Genomic DNA, 19,645 nt, shown 5'->3' with positions numbered 1-19,645 from the left:
AGCAACCTTCCCGGCCTTGCCAAGTTACCTTCACAACATGCTTTCTAAGACTTTGTGGTTTTGCAACCCACATTGAAGAAAATGTAAAGGAGAGGGTTCCTTTACCTATAAAATGGACCTCCACCCAATTAGATAGACATCCCATTACAAGACTTGTAATCCTATTGGGTCGCAAGGCCCAATACACTAGTTAAAGCTTTCAAGTGGACATAGTCTCTCGCTAAGGCGGGAGCCGAACCACTATACATCTAGTGTCACATTCTCTCTCTCTCTCTCTAAAGCTAAATAGAGCCTTCATTTCTAACGTTAACATTGGCACCGTCTATGGGAAGCCAATACAATGGCTTCGTCACTTACCATGCGTTAAGTCACCTTAATGGAAGTTCAAAGAAATTTTCTTTTCTTTTTTTATTTGAGTTCATCACCTCCTTTGATGTGCAAACCCATCATTAGCGGTAACAAAAAACAATTTTGGTTCTCTGCACAAGAAGCTTGCTCCGCCAAACTCAAAATTCAAATATCTTCTTGCTCCACTAGGCGGAAGCTCCTATTTCAAAAAAAAAAAAAAAAAATAGCAGCATGGGCGTCTAGCCTTGCACCAACCGCCCCAACATTCAGCGGCACACTAGCCTCTAGTGGCAAAGGGTACCCATCTTCAGCGGTAACCCAAAAAAAAAAAGCAACTTTGGGTGCCCATTTACTCTGGACACCTATTTGTAGAGAAGCTTGCAGCACAACACCGGCAATCCTCAGCTAGGCAAAGACCCGCTTCTGCTGAAGAGTCTCCGCCGAGCGCTAGTTCTCCGCTAAGCACCAAGTTTCCGCTGAGCACAAAAAAAAAAAAAAAAAAAAAAAAAAACTCCACTACCACTGGCCAAAGCTCTGCTCCGCCAACCGGCAACTGGTGGCCAGCCGCCGCTAGCATCCTCCGCTGGGCAACATATACACTAGACATCCCCCGCTGACAAAGACTCCGCTGGCCAAAACACCATTGGCCAAAGCTCTGCCACGGCTAGCACACGCCCTCGCTTAACAAGCCTAGCGGCCAATACCCGCCAACACTCTAGCCTAGCTCCAGCAAGCCTCTGCTTAGAGAGGCTAGCACCCACTGCCAGCGCCGACATCAAGTGCGCAATTGCAGTAGCCCCCCTAGGATCCTCCGCCAAACAGTTAAGGAACGCTCCGCCAAACCGCCAGGCAAGGCTTCGCCAGTCCCCCATGAAGCTAATGCTCAATCTGATCGCAAAAAGGCTCACCTAATCACTGGTTGTCCGCTCATCAAGCGTCAAGTAACTTTAACGTTGTCATCAAGCATCAATGGTAGCAGCTTTAACGCGGTCGTCACCTTGTCTACACCTTCACTCGGTCCTCGATCAGTTCCGAGCATAAAAGAAAATCTGCGGACCATTGGGTGCCTGCAATCAACCTTTCATTTTGGGCAATCACAACTACTATGGACACCCATGACTCAATATACGTCGCCGCAGCAGCGTCACAAGCAACTAACTTACTCGTCACTTCTTGAGTCCCACTTCACCCATTTGCTTGACGAGTCTTTCAACCGCAATTATAAAACAAAGAATGATCAAACACTAGCTCCTACAGTCATAACTCAGCGAGCACCGACAAGCTAAGCTTTTCTTACTCTTTTCTTATTCCTTCATTGAGCTGTCATGAACCATGTCAAAACTAAACGTACATGCTAATCATCATTCACACAAGTGCCCTTGTATCTAATAGGGTGATATGTGTGTTGCCATATACGTGTTCAGTTAACCGCTCATGCATGCTAGCTCTGCTATATATGAATACATATAACATTGGTTAATTACATATGGTTGGCTGCATGCACCAGTTTTATTAGCTATCGACACATATGGCTACATCATTGAATTTAATATGTGCATTCTCTTATCAGGATATCAGCCAAGTCATTGCACAACGAATAATCAATTGACGTGATAATTATTGTATATATATGCTCGTTGAATTGACTATGGACGATGAACATATAAAAGTCTGCATGTCTCTGTTTTCTAATGGGCTTAGACCCTTTGCCGCTTATAGACTCAATCATACACATTATTTGATTATTAAATAGTGAATACATGCTCCATGCTTCACTTTTTAGATTATATATGAACGTTGTTGATATATGATTGCATATATACTAGAACTAGCTTGCTCAGACCAAAATGAGTCAAATGCTCCAAGTTCTTCACAATTACCAGCTAGTGCCATGTATTAATTATATGCCTATATACACTTATCATTACTTACTCCACTTGCAGCACACGTAACCTTTCTATTTTGGTATACCACGATAAGGTGGATCCATGTATAACCACATACAAAAATGTCTATTAATCAATGGCAGCGTGCATATAGTTAGCTTGATACTAGTTTGCAGCTTGTCTACACGATAAAGTTGATTCTCCACAATTTCATTGTCAATTTGAATTCATATCAGTGACACACAATCACACATGTCATCTGTCAACTAGATATAAACATGGTTTGTACACTTTGCTCAATTGATACATATATTCAAATAATTTGTCTACCTTATCAAAGTACATACGCAAGGTATTAGTGTTGATTTTACATACTCATCACCTATTTTATTTCAAGGAGACATAATCACCGATCATCACTCCAATTAACGAAGTCATCATCCTTCTACTAAGGTGCTTTGCCAGAGCAATGGAGCGTTATGCTTGGACATCTCCAATATGATTTGGGTACTTATATCAATTCCAAACTCCAACTCACTCCAAATCGGCATAAGATAAGTAAGTATATCTCAATACACGCTCTTGCGATTAGAGCTATTGTTATGCCTTTACATGCTTTTACTACTTTTAAACATGCCCACAATATATCACACTTGATATGTCTTTACATGCTTCCATGAATTTAGGCATGCTTACAATATGTATCAATTTAATTAGCACACCTACGAGGCTTACATACTATTGCCATGCCTTAATATGTCTCCATGATCTCTAAGCATGTTTACAACAATTCAAAAATGTTATTAGCAACTTTACTACAAGTACTTGCTATACACATTTCATGCTTAAATCAATTTAATGTGACACTTACTTAAACAAACTATGCCATATCTAGAACCTTGTGACACTCATGACTTAATTCAACAGGCTCGGATAACGACTTTCTTGGGTTATGACTTGCTTGGATATCTAGCATGGCCATGACTTGCTTGGGCCACACCCCACATGCTCGCACAGTGCCTACCCGCTCAACTACACCCAACTTCCTCAAACACAACCTAACTCGCTCAAACATATCCAACATGCTTTCGTTAAGCTCTAGGTTCACAACACTTCATAGCTTTCATCGAGAGCTATTCCCAAAATTTTATATGGTCACCCATCACACTTGTAATTATCTAATATGCATGTCACATGGCCATAAGATCCATATATTACTTGCTATACTTATTTGTCATTGTTCATACAATTACAAACTTTACATGTACTCCATATGCAAATATGTTGTCCAGCCTTTGGGCATCATATTTTGTCAAACTCTCCCCAAGGGAAAGAGACCTAAATGGGTCTAGACTCCACGAGTCTATGGTCTACGACCAGCCGCTACGACCAGCCGCTAAGCAGTAAGGCAACGCCTCACAAAGACAATGATCTCTACACGGCATTGCAGCCGAACTTTTGTTGTCTGAGAAAAAGTAATGGGAAGGTTAACACAGCCCACCGCAGCTATTGATCCGGTAGTTAACCCCAGACACTTGGGTATCAAAGATTTGGTTCGCTACCTAATGAGCACTGCTTTAGGGTTTAGCTCCCCTCATCAAACAATTTTCCGACCATGCGGAGGTCTATAGCCAGGAGTGGGGGACTCCTTGGAGGGCCTAGCAGGGGCCCACCCGAAAGGGCATAAGCGTTCGCTCCAAAAAATTCTAGATGAACGACACACTTGCACTAATTATGCTTGTTATACGACATAAAGCCACGCTTTAGTATCAACCCCGGCCCGCAAGAAAACCTCCTTGATTGGGGACTTCGGGGACTTGTACATATAGCCCAGCATAATTAGCAACTGTCAATCTCACGCCTCCGCGACACCCCCGAACTTCCTATTCATGAGCTTTAACGCTCACGCCTTCGAAGCACCCCCGAGCTTCACGCTCTTACCTTCACGGCGCCTCCAAGCTTCCCACTCACGAGCTCTAACGCTCCTACCATCACAGCATCCCCGAGCTTCGCTCTCTTGCCTTCACGACACCCCCGAGCTTCACTCTCATGCCTTCCCGACACCCTCAAGCTTCCCACTCCCGCCTTCCCAGCATCCCCGAGCTTCGAGCTCTTGCCTTCACAACGTCCCCAAACTTCACACTTACGCCTTCCCGACACCACAGAGTTTCCCACTCATGCCTTCCCGGCACCCCGATCTTCCAGCTCATGCCTTCCTGGCATCCCCGAGCTTTACACGCACGTCTCCTCGATATGATACACATTAATGGAATATTGAATTCTTCTACCATTTGTCGTTTGCCACAAATTTAATTCTTTTCACTTTCCATTAATACGAGCAAAAACCAAACAAATACAAACGTTTGCGTATTTATTGTTCATGAGTTACAAACTCTTGCCTTCACGGCACTCATGCAACTTACACCTCACGAGTGTAACCTCGTCAACTAGACCTCATCAACTCGACCTCGTTCGTTTTCTTGTGCGCATCACGCATTCATCATATGCAATCCATATGCTTATTCTTGGTATGCTCACACAACCACATGCGTTCTCGAGTTTATACGTCATACTCGATCATACTTGGTGCGATTCACATATATACATCATAATATATCATGCACCTCGTACATTCGTATATGCCAATGCATATCAATGCAACTCACATACATTTCCCAATACAACAAGCATTCTACATATGCGCGCTTTTGTGTTTGTTGTGCAGGTTAACAAGTCCCTTCTTGCTTACGGAGTTCAGGGACTTGTAGGGGCTAGGCCCCTCTCGGACATTACTTATGCTTGATGACATCATGTTTATAACTGCCCAACTAATAAGCTCCTCTTACATGGGGACTTGTAGATACCTCCACTAGCATGGCTCATTCTCTATGTCACCAAGCATAAACAACACCCTCTTAATAGGCCCACAAGCCATGGTGGGGCCCAACCATGACATACATGACGTAGCCCGACATACAACCTACCCCGTGGTAGTCAAAAGTGGCCAAGCCCTCACCGGGAAGCAACCTTCCTGGCCTTGCCAAGTTACCTTCACAACATGCTTTCTAAGACTAGAATAGTGGTTTCGCATTCCACATTGAAGAAAATGTAAAGGACTTATAAAAGGGACCTTCACCCACTTAGATAGACATCCCATTACAAGACTTGTACTCCTACTAGGCCGCAAGACCTAATACACTAGTTAAAGCTTTCAAGTGGACATAGTCTCCTGCTAAGGCAGGAGACGAACCACTATACATCTTGTGTCACATTCTCTCTCTCTCTCTCTCTCTCTCTCTCTCTCTCTCTCTCTCTCTCTCTCTCTCTATAAAGCTAACTAGAGCCTTCAATTCGGTTCTAACGTTAACAAGAAGAGCAAACCACTCTTACACACAAAAGGATATTGATCAGGTTTGGGGAGAGTAGGCAAAGTATGTTCTTCAATTTCAAGGAAACTAGCTCGTGCCTAGATATATAAGTATTCTCATCTACAACCCATATTAGGCTAGCTAGTTGCTCTCGGTGCTAGTTTTTTGCCTTACATATATGGTCGATACTGAGATATTTTTTGGGTTTTCTTTATCGATCAAGTTTTTGGTTTCATGGATGGGTTGTATTGAACTGATGCTCATTAGGTAGGTTATATATAGTTATGGAACAATGGTTGTTGTGACAGGTTGTACATGGCTTTTTGTGGATATGAGCCTAATGGTTTTCCAGATTTGATGAATATGGTATGGAACAATGGATGTAATGACATGTTCTATATGGCTTTTGGTTGATATAAGCTAAATGGTTTCCCAGATTTGATGAATATATGTCATTTTTCTACTTTCCATGCTTTACCTAATGAACAGTGATTGTCATCTAAGATACCAAGCAACAACAATATCAGACCTCAAAATATGTTGTTGGAGCAAATGAAAAACAACATAAAATGACAAAAAGTCTATAGTTGATTTTATGCTCAGACAACAGAAATTTGTAGTGTTAAAACCAAAAAGAAGACACATATATTAGAAAAACTAGGGTCTTAATGAGGCACTAACCACACAATAGAATGGTTTAAATAATGTTAGAGAACACAAATGAAAGAACTTATGATCACAAAAAATAGTGAAACTTTGTTAGCCATTCAACTAAACAACTACATAACTATTTAAAATACTATCGTCTAGAAGAGGTAGTATTGTCATAATGATATGGTTAAATTGAAAGACACACAATATACAAGTGTTGAATGAGCACAAGTAAAACAACAAAAAACTAACTTCCTAATGTCATTCAGACAACATAAATGTTTTTGGAATAGAAAGAAAACAACAATAAACTATTGTAAAGAGTTAAGATAGACAACAAAATTTTAGGACATAAGGATATCATTTACTGTTTAATGTAATTTCAGACAACATAAAACTGACTGTTGAACATTATTTCAACAACAATTATTTGTCACCTTTTTCGACATAGAACCACACTTAACTGTCATTACATATTTATTACCACAACAAAAAACTATTGTTAAAGCTTGATCCAAACAACAAAAAATTTATCATTATTTGTACTTTGGTTCATTCAGACAACATAAATACCTTAATACCATGATTGTTGTCTTCGAAATAAGTTTCAAATGATGGTAGTCAAATTTTGTTATTGTCTCTTTTTAGTCTTATCTACTCTTTTCTGTTGTCTAATTTCACGTTCAAATATCTTAGAGTTGTGATGATTTTATCAGATAACAAACGACCAAAAAATTTTTTGTCATCTGATTTCTCAAACGACTGAGAATCTCTGTCGTCTGATCACTCAACAGACGGCAGCCGCAAAGACGACAGTTTTGTATTCATTCAGATGTCTGATTAACTTTCTGGCATTGTGAAGGATGAATGGATAAACAGTTCAACATCCAAAAACTAAACTACAAACTCTTTTGAAAAAATGCATGCTCTATGATAAATTTATAACAATATATAACTTGGATTCATTCTCCATGGGCCATAACCTTCACTTATTAGCAAAACTTAATAGTATATTAGTTAGAGGGCATTGTCTTAAAAAAATTCTACATAGGTTGTAGCCCCAGTTGCCTACAAGCATCCTCCACCCTTGAATGAGTTACGATATAGTAGGGTAGGTCGGCAAAAGTTAATTGCACCTACCCCCGGTCACCATTGGCAGACCCAATTAAGGACAACCGGGGGCTTATGCGCCCACTAACTCTTTGTCATAACTCCTATAAGCATAGTTATACTAGCACATATAGATGATCTAGCGTATAGATGCCCCCACAGCCCAATGTTTTCAACTCTAAAATAAGATATATATACCCCAATGCTTCAAATAATATATTAATATATATATATAATACAAATTGATCGATATAACAAGTCCCAAAGTTGCAGGCTTGCAGCAGCCAAAAAGACTTTCTTTTGAATAAAGTGCTATTAAACAACTTTTAATCAAAGAAGAAAACCAAATAAGGCCTACAAACTTGACTATATTTATTACCTATTAAAGGCTTCCATATTTTCAAAATGACATAGAAGAATAGGGAGCCACAAAAGTTAATACCATAAGAAAATTTGGATTTGTAAGGTGGAAATGAAGCACTATTAGAAAACAAAAATCAAAAGCAAAAAAACATTTCCTCTGTGAGTATGTGTTTCTACTTTTGCGGTCTGAACAATAGTGAAATTGTCATCTTCCCACAATTTTACAATTATTTCTTTCTTTTTTTTATCTGGTTGATTTTATCTTTAAATGTTTGAGCTAATTTTTTTTTTTTTGCTAAGACTGTAAAGCGATTGTATTTTTTTTTTTTACTAAATACTTACTCGAATTGTTATGAATTTCAATGTTTAGTTGTTTACAAGTTGTGCTAAACAACGAATTATCTCTAATTTTCTTGTTTAAATTTTTTAATATATTTTTCATTAGGGGAAATGATCATTTACCCAATTTTAGCTTTAAAATTGTCCACTTACCCAAACACTCTAAGAGATTGCCCACTTACCCAAACACTCTAAGAGATTATATCCCTATTACCCAATTAAGTATTTTTTTTAAATAAAAAAATTTTAGGACAATTTTGCCCCCTCCTTCTTTGTCACTTAGAGAGAGAAGTAATATGAGACCTTGCCGGACTCAAGTGACCAGTGGCCGGCCGCGGACTCAGGTGACCGGACTCCGGCGACCGATGACCAGAATCCCACATTCGGTGACCGGAATCTCGAATCCGGCTACCGGACCAGTGACCAGATTCCCGCGTCTGATTTTATTACCCCCCAATAATACCCAGTAATCATATTATTGCCCTCTAATAAACATATTATTGCACCTCAATAACAAGTTTATTGGGGATCAATAATTAGTGAAAAATAAAGATGTTTTGAATTTTGAAAGCTTTCGGAGGTTTATCCCAATAAACAATCTTATTATTGCCCCCCAATAAAAACATTACTGTCCCCTAATAATATGATTATTGCCACCCAATAATGTGATTATTGCCCCAGTAGAAACATTATTGCCCCTCAATTAAGCATGCAAATACCAACAAAAAGCAAACCTCGTTGATCCAAACACTAACACCACTTCAAATTTATTCCAAATTTATTCACAGACCATCCAATAAACCCTCATCACAATCCACTTCAAAAAACTCAGAGCTAGAAGCCAAAATCAAAAATCAACTTTTTTCGTCTTCCTCACATTGCATTCTCTCAAACTCCCACCGAAAAAGGCAGTAGCGTCTTCTCTCAATCATGGCGGATCTGTACAGAATGCCGCCGGACTCGGAAGAGGAGGACAACTGCCACCATTGATGGCCTCTACTCTCCTATCTTTCTCCAAATTCTCCCAAGTCCGGCCCCTATGCAACTTCGAATAACTCTTCTGCTGCTTCTCTGATCGCTTCCGCTTTGCCTCCATTCTCCTCAAGCTCTGCAGCTCCTTCCTCTTCCTCCACTCATCCTCTGTCTCCGTCGGAAGTGAGCAAGTCCTAATCAGAGGCACCATACACGGCCGGGGTACGTGACACGTCGTTGCCTCCTCATCTCTCACCGGAGTCCTAACCGCAGGCGAGAAGTCTGAGACTGAAGACGATCGTTTGAGTTGTAGCCCCACCTTGGCCTTCGGGTCCACCCCAAACCGACGGTTCAATGACAGCCCCAGCCCCAGGCTCAGCTTAACGTCGTTGAAATCTTGGACCTGCTCGTCAACGACGGCTTTTCGAGATAAATCGTCACCGGAAACAATTCTCCTCAACAGATCTCCCTGAAAATTACTCACTGGAGAAAGGAGAATAGAGAGAAAGGGGAGAGAGGGTACCGGCAGCGTGGAGAGAGAGAGAGAGAGAGAGAGAGAGAGAGAGAGAGAGAGAGAGAGAGAGAAATTGGAGGTGGAGATCGGGGAGAGAGAAAAGAGAGAGGGAGCCGACGGCGTGCAAAGTGAGGAGAGAGAGGAAAAAGTGGCATCTATACATTTTCTTAATCATACGAAGGGCAAAACTGTCATTAAATGTTAAATAGGGCAAATGAGATTAAAAAACTCTTGCCAGAGTAAGTGGGCAATTTTTAGGCTAAAATTGGGTAAGTGGTCACGGCCCCTTTTCATTACGCCCCCATATAAATTAAATCATGAGTCCGCCACTGCCGGCCACCCTTTAAGAAATTGGCAACACTTAATTAATTAGACTCACACGCAATGCGATGTAGATGATGTACGACGTCGATTCATTTTTTTTTAGTCAATAAGTTCAATCATATAGATGTGTTACAAGTGGTAATATCTATACGATTAAGGAGCCACTAATGACCCACCTATATATCGTTCGTCGTCGATCATTAAGATGCATATATGCATATATGGTGTGGTAGTTGTACCAACCTCTGCTATCATCTCTTAGGGACCAAAATTAATATGGCACCAATAGTTTAATAATAACAATTAGGGCTAAACATTGGTTACTACCATGTGGTTTGGGTCTAAAGCCAATTCAGTTCTTGAACTTTTAATTTAATCAAAAACACCCATGTGCTTTCAATTTTGATCTAATAGGTCTAATCTGTTAGTCTTCCGTTAAATGATCAGTCCGTTAACTCGCTGACGTGGCTCCTGTGGAACCAATGTTTTATGATATGGTGTTGACGTGACATGCATAGTCAGTATTGATGTTTAAAGTTCAGCGGTAACTAAACCTTTACTAACGCTGGTCCGATGGGCGGACCGCTATCAATGATACTCAAAGTTCTCGCTACATGTCAAGTAAAATACAGAGGGCGTCAGAGGGGAGACCGCGCTGGGCGGTCTTCTCTTATCCGATGCCTAAGTTAGTCAATGTATTTATGTTGACAAAGTAACAATAGGTAAGTATTAATTGCGTAATCAATGAGGAGACAGGAGATAACCTTTTACAGGTGAAGAAGGAGCTGATCTTCTTCATGTTTTCGATGTGGGACTGACATGCTTCAGTCCCCAGCTTCTGGAGCTTCTGATGCTGTCTTGGGGCGGCGTGTGGCGGCGCGTCAACGGTGATCTGGGGGCAAGCCGGGGCTCAGGCAGTGGCCTGCTTGGCTATGTTCCCGTAGGTCACTCATTTGGCGGGAGTTGGTACCGCTAGTGGTAGCATCAGCGTGGCTCATTATAGCTAATTATGCTTGCAAATGCCCATGTAAGTACAAGTCCCCCAAGTCCCCAGTCAAGGAGGGCAATCTTGGTTGGGGAGTTGCTTAGCGGTTCAAAGCATTGCTTCCACCAGTCTTGCAAAAGCATAATTAGCGTCAATGCGTTGTCAACCATGGACCTACTGAGTAAATGCTTTATACCCTTATGGGTGGGCCCCTACTAGTCCCCCACTCCCCAGCTAAGATAGACCTCCGTTTGGCTGGTGTATTGTTTGTTGAGGGGAGCTGCGCTGAGCAGAGGGTGTTGGGTAGCGAACCCACTCTTTGATACCCAAGTGGCGGGGGTCAACATGCCTGATCAGGGCCGTCGAAGACAGTGTTGACACGTCCCCCTATCTGTCACGGAGGACCATGTTTTAACTGCAACGCAGCGTTGCGATCATTGTCAAAGTGAGGCGTGGCCTCGGGAATCGCCACTGGCAGAAGTCCCTCCGCTGGTGATAAGTGGCCAGAATTGTCAGTAGGACCTGCCTGGCGGTAGCCTGGCGCATGGCGTTGTGGTCAGCGGCGACTGTCTTCCCAGGTGTTGAGGGAGGAGTCTTGCTTGTAAGATGGAAAGGGAGAAGTTCCGCTAGTGGAGTTGCGCTTAGCGGAGAATGTCTCGCCTGCCAGATGGAAAGGGAGAGGTTCCGCTAGCAGAGTTGCTCTTAGCGGAGAATGTCTCGCCTGTCAAATGGAAAGGGAGAAGTTCCGCTAGCGGAGTTGCGCTTAGCGGAGACTGTCTCGCCTCTAAGATGGAAAGGGAGAAGTTCCGCTAGCGCAGTTGCGCTTAGCTGAGAATGTCTCGCCTGTAAGATGGAAAGGGAGAAGTTCCGCTAGCGCAGTTGCGCTTAGCAGAGAATGTCTCGCCTGTCAGATGGAAAGAGAGAAGTTCCGCTAGCGGAGTTGCGCTTAGCGGAGAATGTCTCGCCTGGTGCTCCACTGATTGATTTTTTTTTTTTTTTCAATAGTTATCTTGGACAGACCCTTCGTGTGATGGTGTCTGACACGTGGCGTACTTGTATTGGATTAGCGTGTGTGATAAAGTTTCTTCAACACGCCCGTCACCTCGTCATTAATGCGAGTAATTATTGATTTTGTAACCGAGGCGACGCCTCGGTTAATCCGGAGAGTAAGTGCACCAGTGGGGCTCGTGTACGGTTGTGGTGCGATGTCATTTTTCAGCGGACGGCCGAGATTAACTTGATGTGGACATAAAATGGGGGGAAAATCCGTAGGTTTGACACTTCGTAACTTTTGCTTGTTATCGTCGTCTTCAAGCTTGGCCCTGTGTTCTGAGAAGCAGACTGCCAGTACGTCGTGAAATTATCGATCGTCGAAGCACGAAAGTTATCTGAAGCAGAGACACCTTTGATTTCACCACAGCCTTCATCTCTAAGGTTGGTACTCCGAATCTCACCCCTGTTCCATTGAATCTGTGCTGACTTTTTATTTTTATTTTTTTTTATTTTATATATATGTCGCTACGGCTTATTGTAATTGAACAATATTTTTGGGCGGGTAGTTCCGACTTCTAATACAATTGGTACTTTGCTACATGTGGATGTGTTTGCTGATTGCAATGTTTGCATTTTTACGAACCGCTAGAGTTTTGACTGTTGTTTTGTGGCTCACTGAAACATTAAAGGGATTAAAATTGTTCCAAGTACACGTCGTAGCGGACGTAGTCCGCCAAATATTGTTAGCGTTGCCAGTTGATTCTTGTGTTTGGACTTGGCGATAATGGTTTGAATAATTCCTCATTTCATTGATAGCTGCTATGTTAGCGTTTACAAAAAGCGGGGTTGTACCGTTAGGTAGCTTCCCTTAGCTAAATGTTGAGTCAAAAATTTAGCTAAGCTAAGATGTTCTAGGGTAGCGGTGAGACTACTTGTAGTAATATCGGAGGTGTTTGGTATTCCAAGGGTGGGTCGTTTTGACGCCATCCTTGTCCATCAAGTAAAAGGTGCCGGGGCTAGCAACTTTCACAATTTTGTATGGACCCTCCCAAGTTGGGCCGAGTGCCATTGGCGGTGGAATAACTTCCTTCATTACCCAGTCCCCCAGTTGTAGGTTCCGGGCCCTGACCCTGGCGTTGTAGAAACGCGATACCCGCTGCTTGTTTTGCAAATTGCACAAATGGGCCTTGTGTCGTTTTTCTTCTAGGAGGTCTCTGTCGAGGTTGACTCCCTCGCCATTAGTCTTGGGGCAGTAGCTTTCGACTCTGGCGGTGGGTTGAGTTACCTCTATAGGTAAGACGGCCTCAGTTCCGAACATCATGCAGAATGGTGTTTCACCAGTGGTGGAAGTTGGGGTGGTTCTGATGGCCCATAGCACTTCCGGCAGTTTAGCGTCGTCGAGCTTCTTTTTTAGCAGTTTCTTGATTATTTTATTTGCTGCTTCGACCTGGCCATTTGTTTTGGGGGTGAGCGACAAATGCAAAACTCATCTTGGTGCCCAAGTTAGCGGTGAAAGATATGAGTTCTTTGTTATTGAACTGCGTGCCATTATCTGTGATGATGGTGTGGGGGACACCATAGCGGCAGTAGATGTTCTTCCAGAGGAAGTGAGCTACCTTGGCGGTGGTTCTGCCTCAATCCACTAGCTATTATAGTCAATGGCAACAATGATATATTTGAACTGGCCTTTGGCGGTTTGGAATTTGCCCATCAAGTCAAGGCCCTAGGTCGCGTGGATCCATAGGCCAATGATGATCGACAGTGGTTCCGCTGGGGCGTGTGGGAGATCAGCATATTGTTGACATTTGTGGCAAGATTTTGATATCCTCCTGGCGTCATCGCCGAGTGTGGGCCAAAAGTAGCCTTGTTGTATTGTGCGGTTGGCCAAGGACCTGGCATCTGAGTGGTTGCCGCATTCTCCGCCGTGTATCCTAGTCAGCACGACCTTTCCCTCCTCTGGGGTTAGACACCGGAGGTTAGGGTGGGTGAATCCCTGGCGGTAAAGCTTACCATTTTGGATGTTGTAGCGGGTTGCTCTCCGCTTGAGCTGTCGGGCTTCGACCTTGTCTTCTGGCAATGTTCCATTGCGCTTGTATTCGATGATTTCCTTCATCCAACCGGGATTGACCTCAATGTTGAAGATTTCCGCTAGGGTTTTTGTGATGCTAGGCCTGTCAAGATACTCCACCCTTGTGTCTGCTGGACTCTGGTGTGGCTGAGCGGTTGCTAGTCTTTCCAGTGAATCAGCCCTGGCGTTTTTTTCCCTGGGGATCTGTGTGATGGTGTGAAATTTAAATTTTTTTAGGAGCATCTTGACGTATCCCAAATATGCCGCCAACTGTTGGTCCTTGGCCTGGAAACTGTCGTTGACCTGGTTAACGACAAGCTGCGAGTCGCTGAATATATTGACGCTGTCAGCTCCTAAGTCTATGGCGAGGAGTAAGCCGGCAATGAGGGCTTCATACTCCGCCATGTTGTTTGAGGCTTTGAAATTGAACTTCAACGCGTACTCCACGTTTAGTCCCCCTGGTCCTGTTAGGATAACTCTGGAGCCGCTGGCCTTGGCGCAAACGGAGCCGTCCACGTGTAGGTTCCAGTTTGATTGTTGGGGGGCTGGCTCCTCGGTGGTTGTTATTGTTGTGCTGGGCTGTGCCTCTATGTTGGGATCATCCTGCCGCTCAGTGAGCTCAGCAATGAAGTCAGCCACCGCTTGGCCCTTCATTGCGGCTCTTGGTTTGTAGTTAATGTCAAACTCGCTGAGCTCGATGGCCCACTTGCTGAGGCGCCCCGAGTGCTCAGTGTTCTGCATTACTTGCCTCAGCGGCTGGTTTGTTAAGACATGAATTGTGTGAGCCTGAAAATACTAGCAGAGGCACCTAGTGGTGTTGATGAGTGCAAGAGCGAGTTGTTCCAGGGGTGAATATCTTGTTTCGGCCCCGTTCATGCCTCTGCCGGCGTAGAATACCGGGAGCACATCCTGGCCTTCCCGCCTGACAACGGCGCAGCTTACCGCTGTCTGTGATACCGCTAGATATATGTATAGTGTCTCCCCCTGTACAGGAATGGAGAGGAGTGGTACTACTGCCAAGTACTCTTTCAAGCTCTGGAACGCCGCACAGTCTGGGTTCTAGTCGATGACTTTCTTGTGGGTTGTTTTTAGGACTTTGAAAAATGGGAGACATCTGTCAGTGAGTCTGGACATAAACCGAGAGAGAGCAGTTAGCTTGCCCTGGAGACTCTGAACTTGCTTCTTCCATTCTGGAGCCTTCATGTTGAGGATGGCTTGTATCCAGTTAGGGTTGGCCTCTATGCCCCGCTCACTGACTATGTAACCTAGAAATTTGCTGGCGGTGACGCCGAAGAAGCATTTTTCTGGGTTAAGGCGCATACCGTAGGCCAAGAGAATGGCGAATATAATTATGAGGTTTGCTACGTGTCCGCTGGCCTTTATGCTTTTTACCAACATATCGTCCACGTAGACCTCATGATTTTGCCCAGATGTTCCTCAAACATAGCATTCATCAGCCGCTGGTAAGTTGCTCCGGCGTTCTTCAAACTGAATGGCGTGACATTGTAGTACTATAGGCCTTTGTCGGTGGTGAAGGAGGTGTGTTCTTGGTCACCAGGGTGCATCTTGATCTGATTGTAGCCGAAGAAGGCGTCCATCATGCTGAGTAGCTCATGGCCAGCGGTTGCATCGACCAGTTGGTCTATGCGGGGTAGTGGGAAACTGTCCTTGGGGCATGCCTTATTGAGGCCCTTGAAGTCGACACACATTCGCCACTTTCCGCTGGTTTTTTGACCATGACCAAGTTGGAAATCCACTGCGGGTAATTTACCTGGCGGATGAATCCAATGTTTTGGAGCTTGGCAATCTCCTCTCCTATAGCACGGTATCTCTCTTCGTCAAAGGCCCTCTGCTGCTGCTTGGTAGGGTAGGCGGATGGTTTGATACTTAATTTGTGAGTGATGACTTCGGGGGAGATGCCTAGCATGCAAAGACGGCGGCGTTGTCACGTAGAGACTGGGTGAGTTGAGCCGCTACCTTTGGGTCGAGCTGAGCACCGATGCGGACTGTTCGCTCAAGGATGTCTCCGGGTTGACAGGCTCCGTTTTGACATACTTCTTCTCTTCGTCTCTGGGGTCCTCGAAGATGTCTGGCACCGCTACATGATTTCCCAATGTTAAGATTTCATGGCGGCATGCTGATCGTGCCACGGTTGTGGAATAGCACTCTCGTGCCAACTGTTGGCTTCCCCTTACACAGCCTATTTCGTTGGGAATGGGGAACTTCATGAGGATCATGTACCCGGCAATGATGCACTTGAGCTTGTTAAGTGCCGGTCGACTGATGATGGCATTGTATGAGCTAAAACAGTCCACAATGATGAATTCCGTGTGGATCTCTGCCGTTCGTGGACTGGCGCCGATAACCAGTCGCATATAGTCAGACCCCAATGGCGGTGTGACGTCACTGGAGAAGCTAAGCAATGGCTCATGATCCTACTGTAATTTTCTATTCCGTCGGAGTTTGTCGTAGCACCTGTTGAAGATGACATTTACAGCGAACCCGCTGTCGACAAGGATCCTCCCTACTGACCATCTATCGAGTATGGCGTCGATCAAGAATGGATCGTCGTGGGGCAGATGTAGTCCGCGCTCCTCCTCCTCTGAGAAGGTAATGCGCTCTCAACCAGATTTAGGGAGCTTAGCGGATCTCTCATACCGGATATTGCACACCTCCTTGGGGTGGTTGGCAAGTGCGTAACGCTTCTTTGCCCTGTGAGACATATTGGTTATTGGAGCACCACCATCGTGGTTGTTGATGCGGCCCAAGGGCTCAATGTTAGCGATCACAGGTGGTGGCTGGTGTACCTTGACTTGTTCCATTTTACCGTCTCGGTATAAGGTTTCAATGGCTGTTTTGAGGGCATTACAATTGTTGGTGTTGTGGCCGCTGTCATCGTGATATTTGCACCACTTGCCTGTATTTCTGGGCTTTCACCAATTGTAAGCGGCGTTGGGATGATTGTAGTTGAGGTGATAGAGAAATGGCCCCTTGAGGAGTCCCTGCTTGAAAGCTGCCAGTGCCATTGTCTTGTCGAGATCGCGACACTGGGATGTTGCCGCTCGCTGTCTGGTGACAAACGCCTTCAATGTTTCCTCCGCCCTCTGCTTGAGGCTGAAAAGCTGAGTTGTATTGTGGTGGCCCGTATCCAATAGGATGAACCGCGAAAGGAAAGTATTTGATAGGGCATGAAATGAGTCAATGGATCCTGGCGGGCACTCAAAAAACCAACTCATTGCCTCACTGTCAAGCGTTTCGCTGAACAAGTGGCAGAGGGTGGCGTCATCGAACCCCTTGTTATTGGTGACTTTTTTGAAGGTGTCCATATGGATAAAGGGATCAGTCATGCCGCCTTAATGGGACATCTTTGGTGTTTTTGCTTGTGCCTAGAGGATGGTATGTAGGATTCTGGCGGTGAGTGGTCCTGGTCTGGATGCAAAGAGTGGATTTGGTATTGGCGCTGGGGCGCCTGCCTCGGCTCGGATTAGCCTTTGTTCTAATTGTTGCATTCGCTCTAGTATTATGGCAGTTGCGTCTCCATCGGGTCCCTTCTGGATGCTCCGCTCAACCAGCTCTCGCCTAGGGACAGGTATATTACCCTCTGTTCTGGCCCTGAATGTTGAGCGGCTGGTATGCGGCTGTGACTCCTCCTCCTGCTCCAACATTAGTCGAGGTTCAGGAGGTGGTCCCATTCCCCGTAGCTCTGGTGGGTTCAACAGTACTTGCATATGCATGATTGGTCCGTGTACCAATCCGCCGGTGGTGGGCTGACTGTGCCTAGTGCTCCGCGACTGCTCGCTTTGTGTTGGGTTAGCGTTCTCTTCCAGCGCCTTCTTTAGTTCATCAAATTTTGACATCAGCGTGGCTACCTGCTTTTGGGCCTCGGCCTTTTCTCTGCGTTCATGCTCGCGTTCTCTATTTGCCTTGTGAAAGTCCGCTAGTGCCAGCTCATACATAGCGGCGAATTCTTGTACCGGGTGGCGGCTGCCCCTCGACTGAGCCTCTGCTGTAGTTTGAGTCGGCGGGGTCAGGTAACTAGCCTGGGGTTCCCCGCTGGGGTTGACTGGTGTGATGAATAGTGCACGGTTAACGTTAACTGCTGGATTAACACTGATCGTGGGGTTGGTCCGCTTGCTCCTCAGCGTTTTTCCCGCTACCGTTAATCATGGTGGATGTGGTGGGATGGCCTTTTGTTCAAGGATTCCCACAGACGGCGCCAAATGTTGATGTTTAAAGTTCAGCGGTAACTAAACCTTTACTAATGCTGGTCCGATGGGCGGACCGCTATCAATGATACCCAAAGTTCCCGCTACCTATCAAGTAAAATACAGAGGGCGTTAGAGGGGAGACTGCGCTGAGCAGTCTTCTCTTCTCCGATGCCTAAGTTAGTCAATGTATTTATGTTGACAAAGTAACAGTAGGTAAGTATTAATTGCGTAATCAATGAGGAGAGAGGAGAGAACCTTTTATAGGTGAAGAAGGAGCTGATCTTCTTCATGTTTTCGATGTGGGACTGACATGCTTCAGTCCCCAGCTTCTGATACTGTCTTGGCGCGGCGTGTGGCGGCGCATCAGCGGTGATCTGGGGGCAAGCCGGGGCTCAGGCGGTGGCCTGCTTGCCTGTGTTCCCGTAGGTCACTCCTTTGGCGGGAGTTGGTACCGCTAGTGGTAGCATGAGCGTGGCTCATTATAGCTAATTATGCTTGCAAATGCCTATGTAAGTACAGTCAGCTTAGGAGTGGGTCCCACTATTAAAAATCTATTATAAAATGTTTTTCAACGAACAATCTAACCATAACTTGGACTCACATAACGAAGACTATCAGATTGAACCTATTAGATGAAAATTAAAAATACAAAGTTGTTTTTTGATGAAATTAGAAGTTCAAAGATTGAATTGATTTTGAACCCAAATCACAGGATATTAACCAGCATTTATTTTAGCCCTAATAATGATTAAGCTACCAAATAATATCCAACTATTTTCACTTTTTTCTTTGAATAATATATTATTATATTTCTACATTTGGATCACAGCTTAGAACACTAACACTGCTATTGTATCACTCTGCCCACCACCTCAAATATAAAACTAATATTTTTTTTTTTGCACCAAATTATTGGTACTCTTCTCTTCTCAAACCCTTGTTGCAATCAAATCGTTAAGTGTATACTTATAAGTATATTAGGTTCGATAGATCACTATTGATATCTGTTGGTATTGATTTGATATTTGTATACAAGGATGACGTCCTATTTTGTTTGTTGAGATGACGTCATCAAAGGAAGATGGTTAAAATTATTTTCCAAAACAATGAATCCTTGAACTTCAAAATCACTTGAGATTGAAGTAGGAATTCAATAAAACTCACTCATATTACCAAGAGATTCTAGACCTTATGTTTGGTATAGGTGAAAGCTTCACATATGCTCAGTGGTTAGAGCACCCACTATCTAAGATCCAGGTGATGGGTTCGAGTCACTATGGGGGTAGGAGTGAAATCATTTGATCCTCTTTAAAAAATATATAAAAAAATTAAAATAAATAAATAAATAAAAAGCTTCACATATGCTACCAATAGAATTGTATTAATCAAGATTAATATGGTACTGTTGCTCTACCAAAATGAGAATTAATATGGATTAGTCTTGGATGAATGAAAAAAAGTGATTTTTGGTGTTAGGCAAGACAGAGAACAAGCAGATTCCAATTATGTGGATTTT

General features: G+C 44.0%; 1 protein-coding gene across 1 annotated transcript; it reads right to left on the bottom strand.

Moving 5' to 3' along the window:
- Positions 1-8,993: 8,993 nt before the first annotated feature.
- On the bottom strand, positions 8,994-16,743 carry LOC112198911 (ninja-family protein AFP2-like). Its single transcript, XM_024340005.1, has 2 exons — positions 16,594-16,743; positions 8,994-9,506 (listed from the first exon to the last, which is right to left on the bottom strand). The coding sequence occupies exons 1-2, from the start codon at positions 16,741-16,743 to the stop codon at positions 8,994-8,996; spliced, it is 663 nt and encodes a 220-aa protein (XP_024195773.1).
- Positions 16,744-19,645: the final 2,902 nt, after the last annotated feature.

The sequence above is a fragment of the Rosa chinensis genome, chromosome 4 (assembly GCF_002994745.2).
Source record: "Rosa chinensis cultivar Old Blush chromosome 4, RchiOBHm-V2, whole genome shotgun sequence".
Taxonomy (NCBI): Eukaryota; Viridiplantae; Streptophyta; class Magnoliopsida; order Rosales; family Rosaceae; genus Rosa; species Rosa chinensis.
The sequence above is the reverse complement of the archived record's forward strand: the minus strand, read 5'-3'. Positions and strand labels throughout refer to the sequence as shown.

Bases quoted from the DNA above. Each gene is read 5' to 3' on its own strand.
- LOC112198911 (XM_024340005.1), bottom strand. From the start codon at position 16,743: ATGGAACAAGTCAAGGTACACCAGCCACCACCTGTGATCGCTAACATT. The intron at 9,507-16,593 runs GTGTGCAATATC...AGTAATTTTCAG, and splicing joins TTGCCAACCACCCCAAGGAG to GGAGATCTGTTGAGGAGAAT.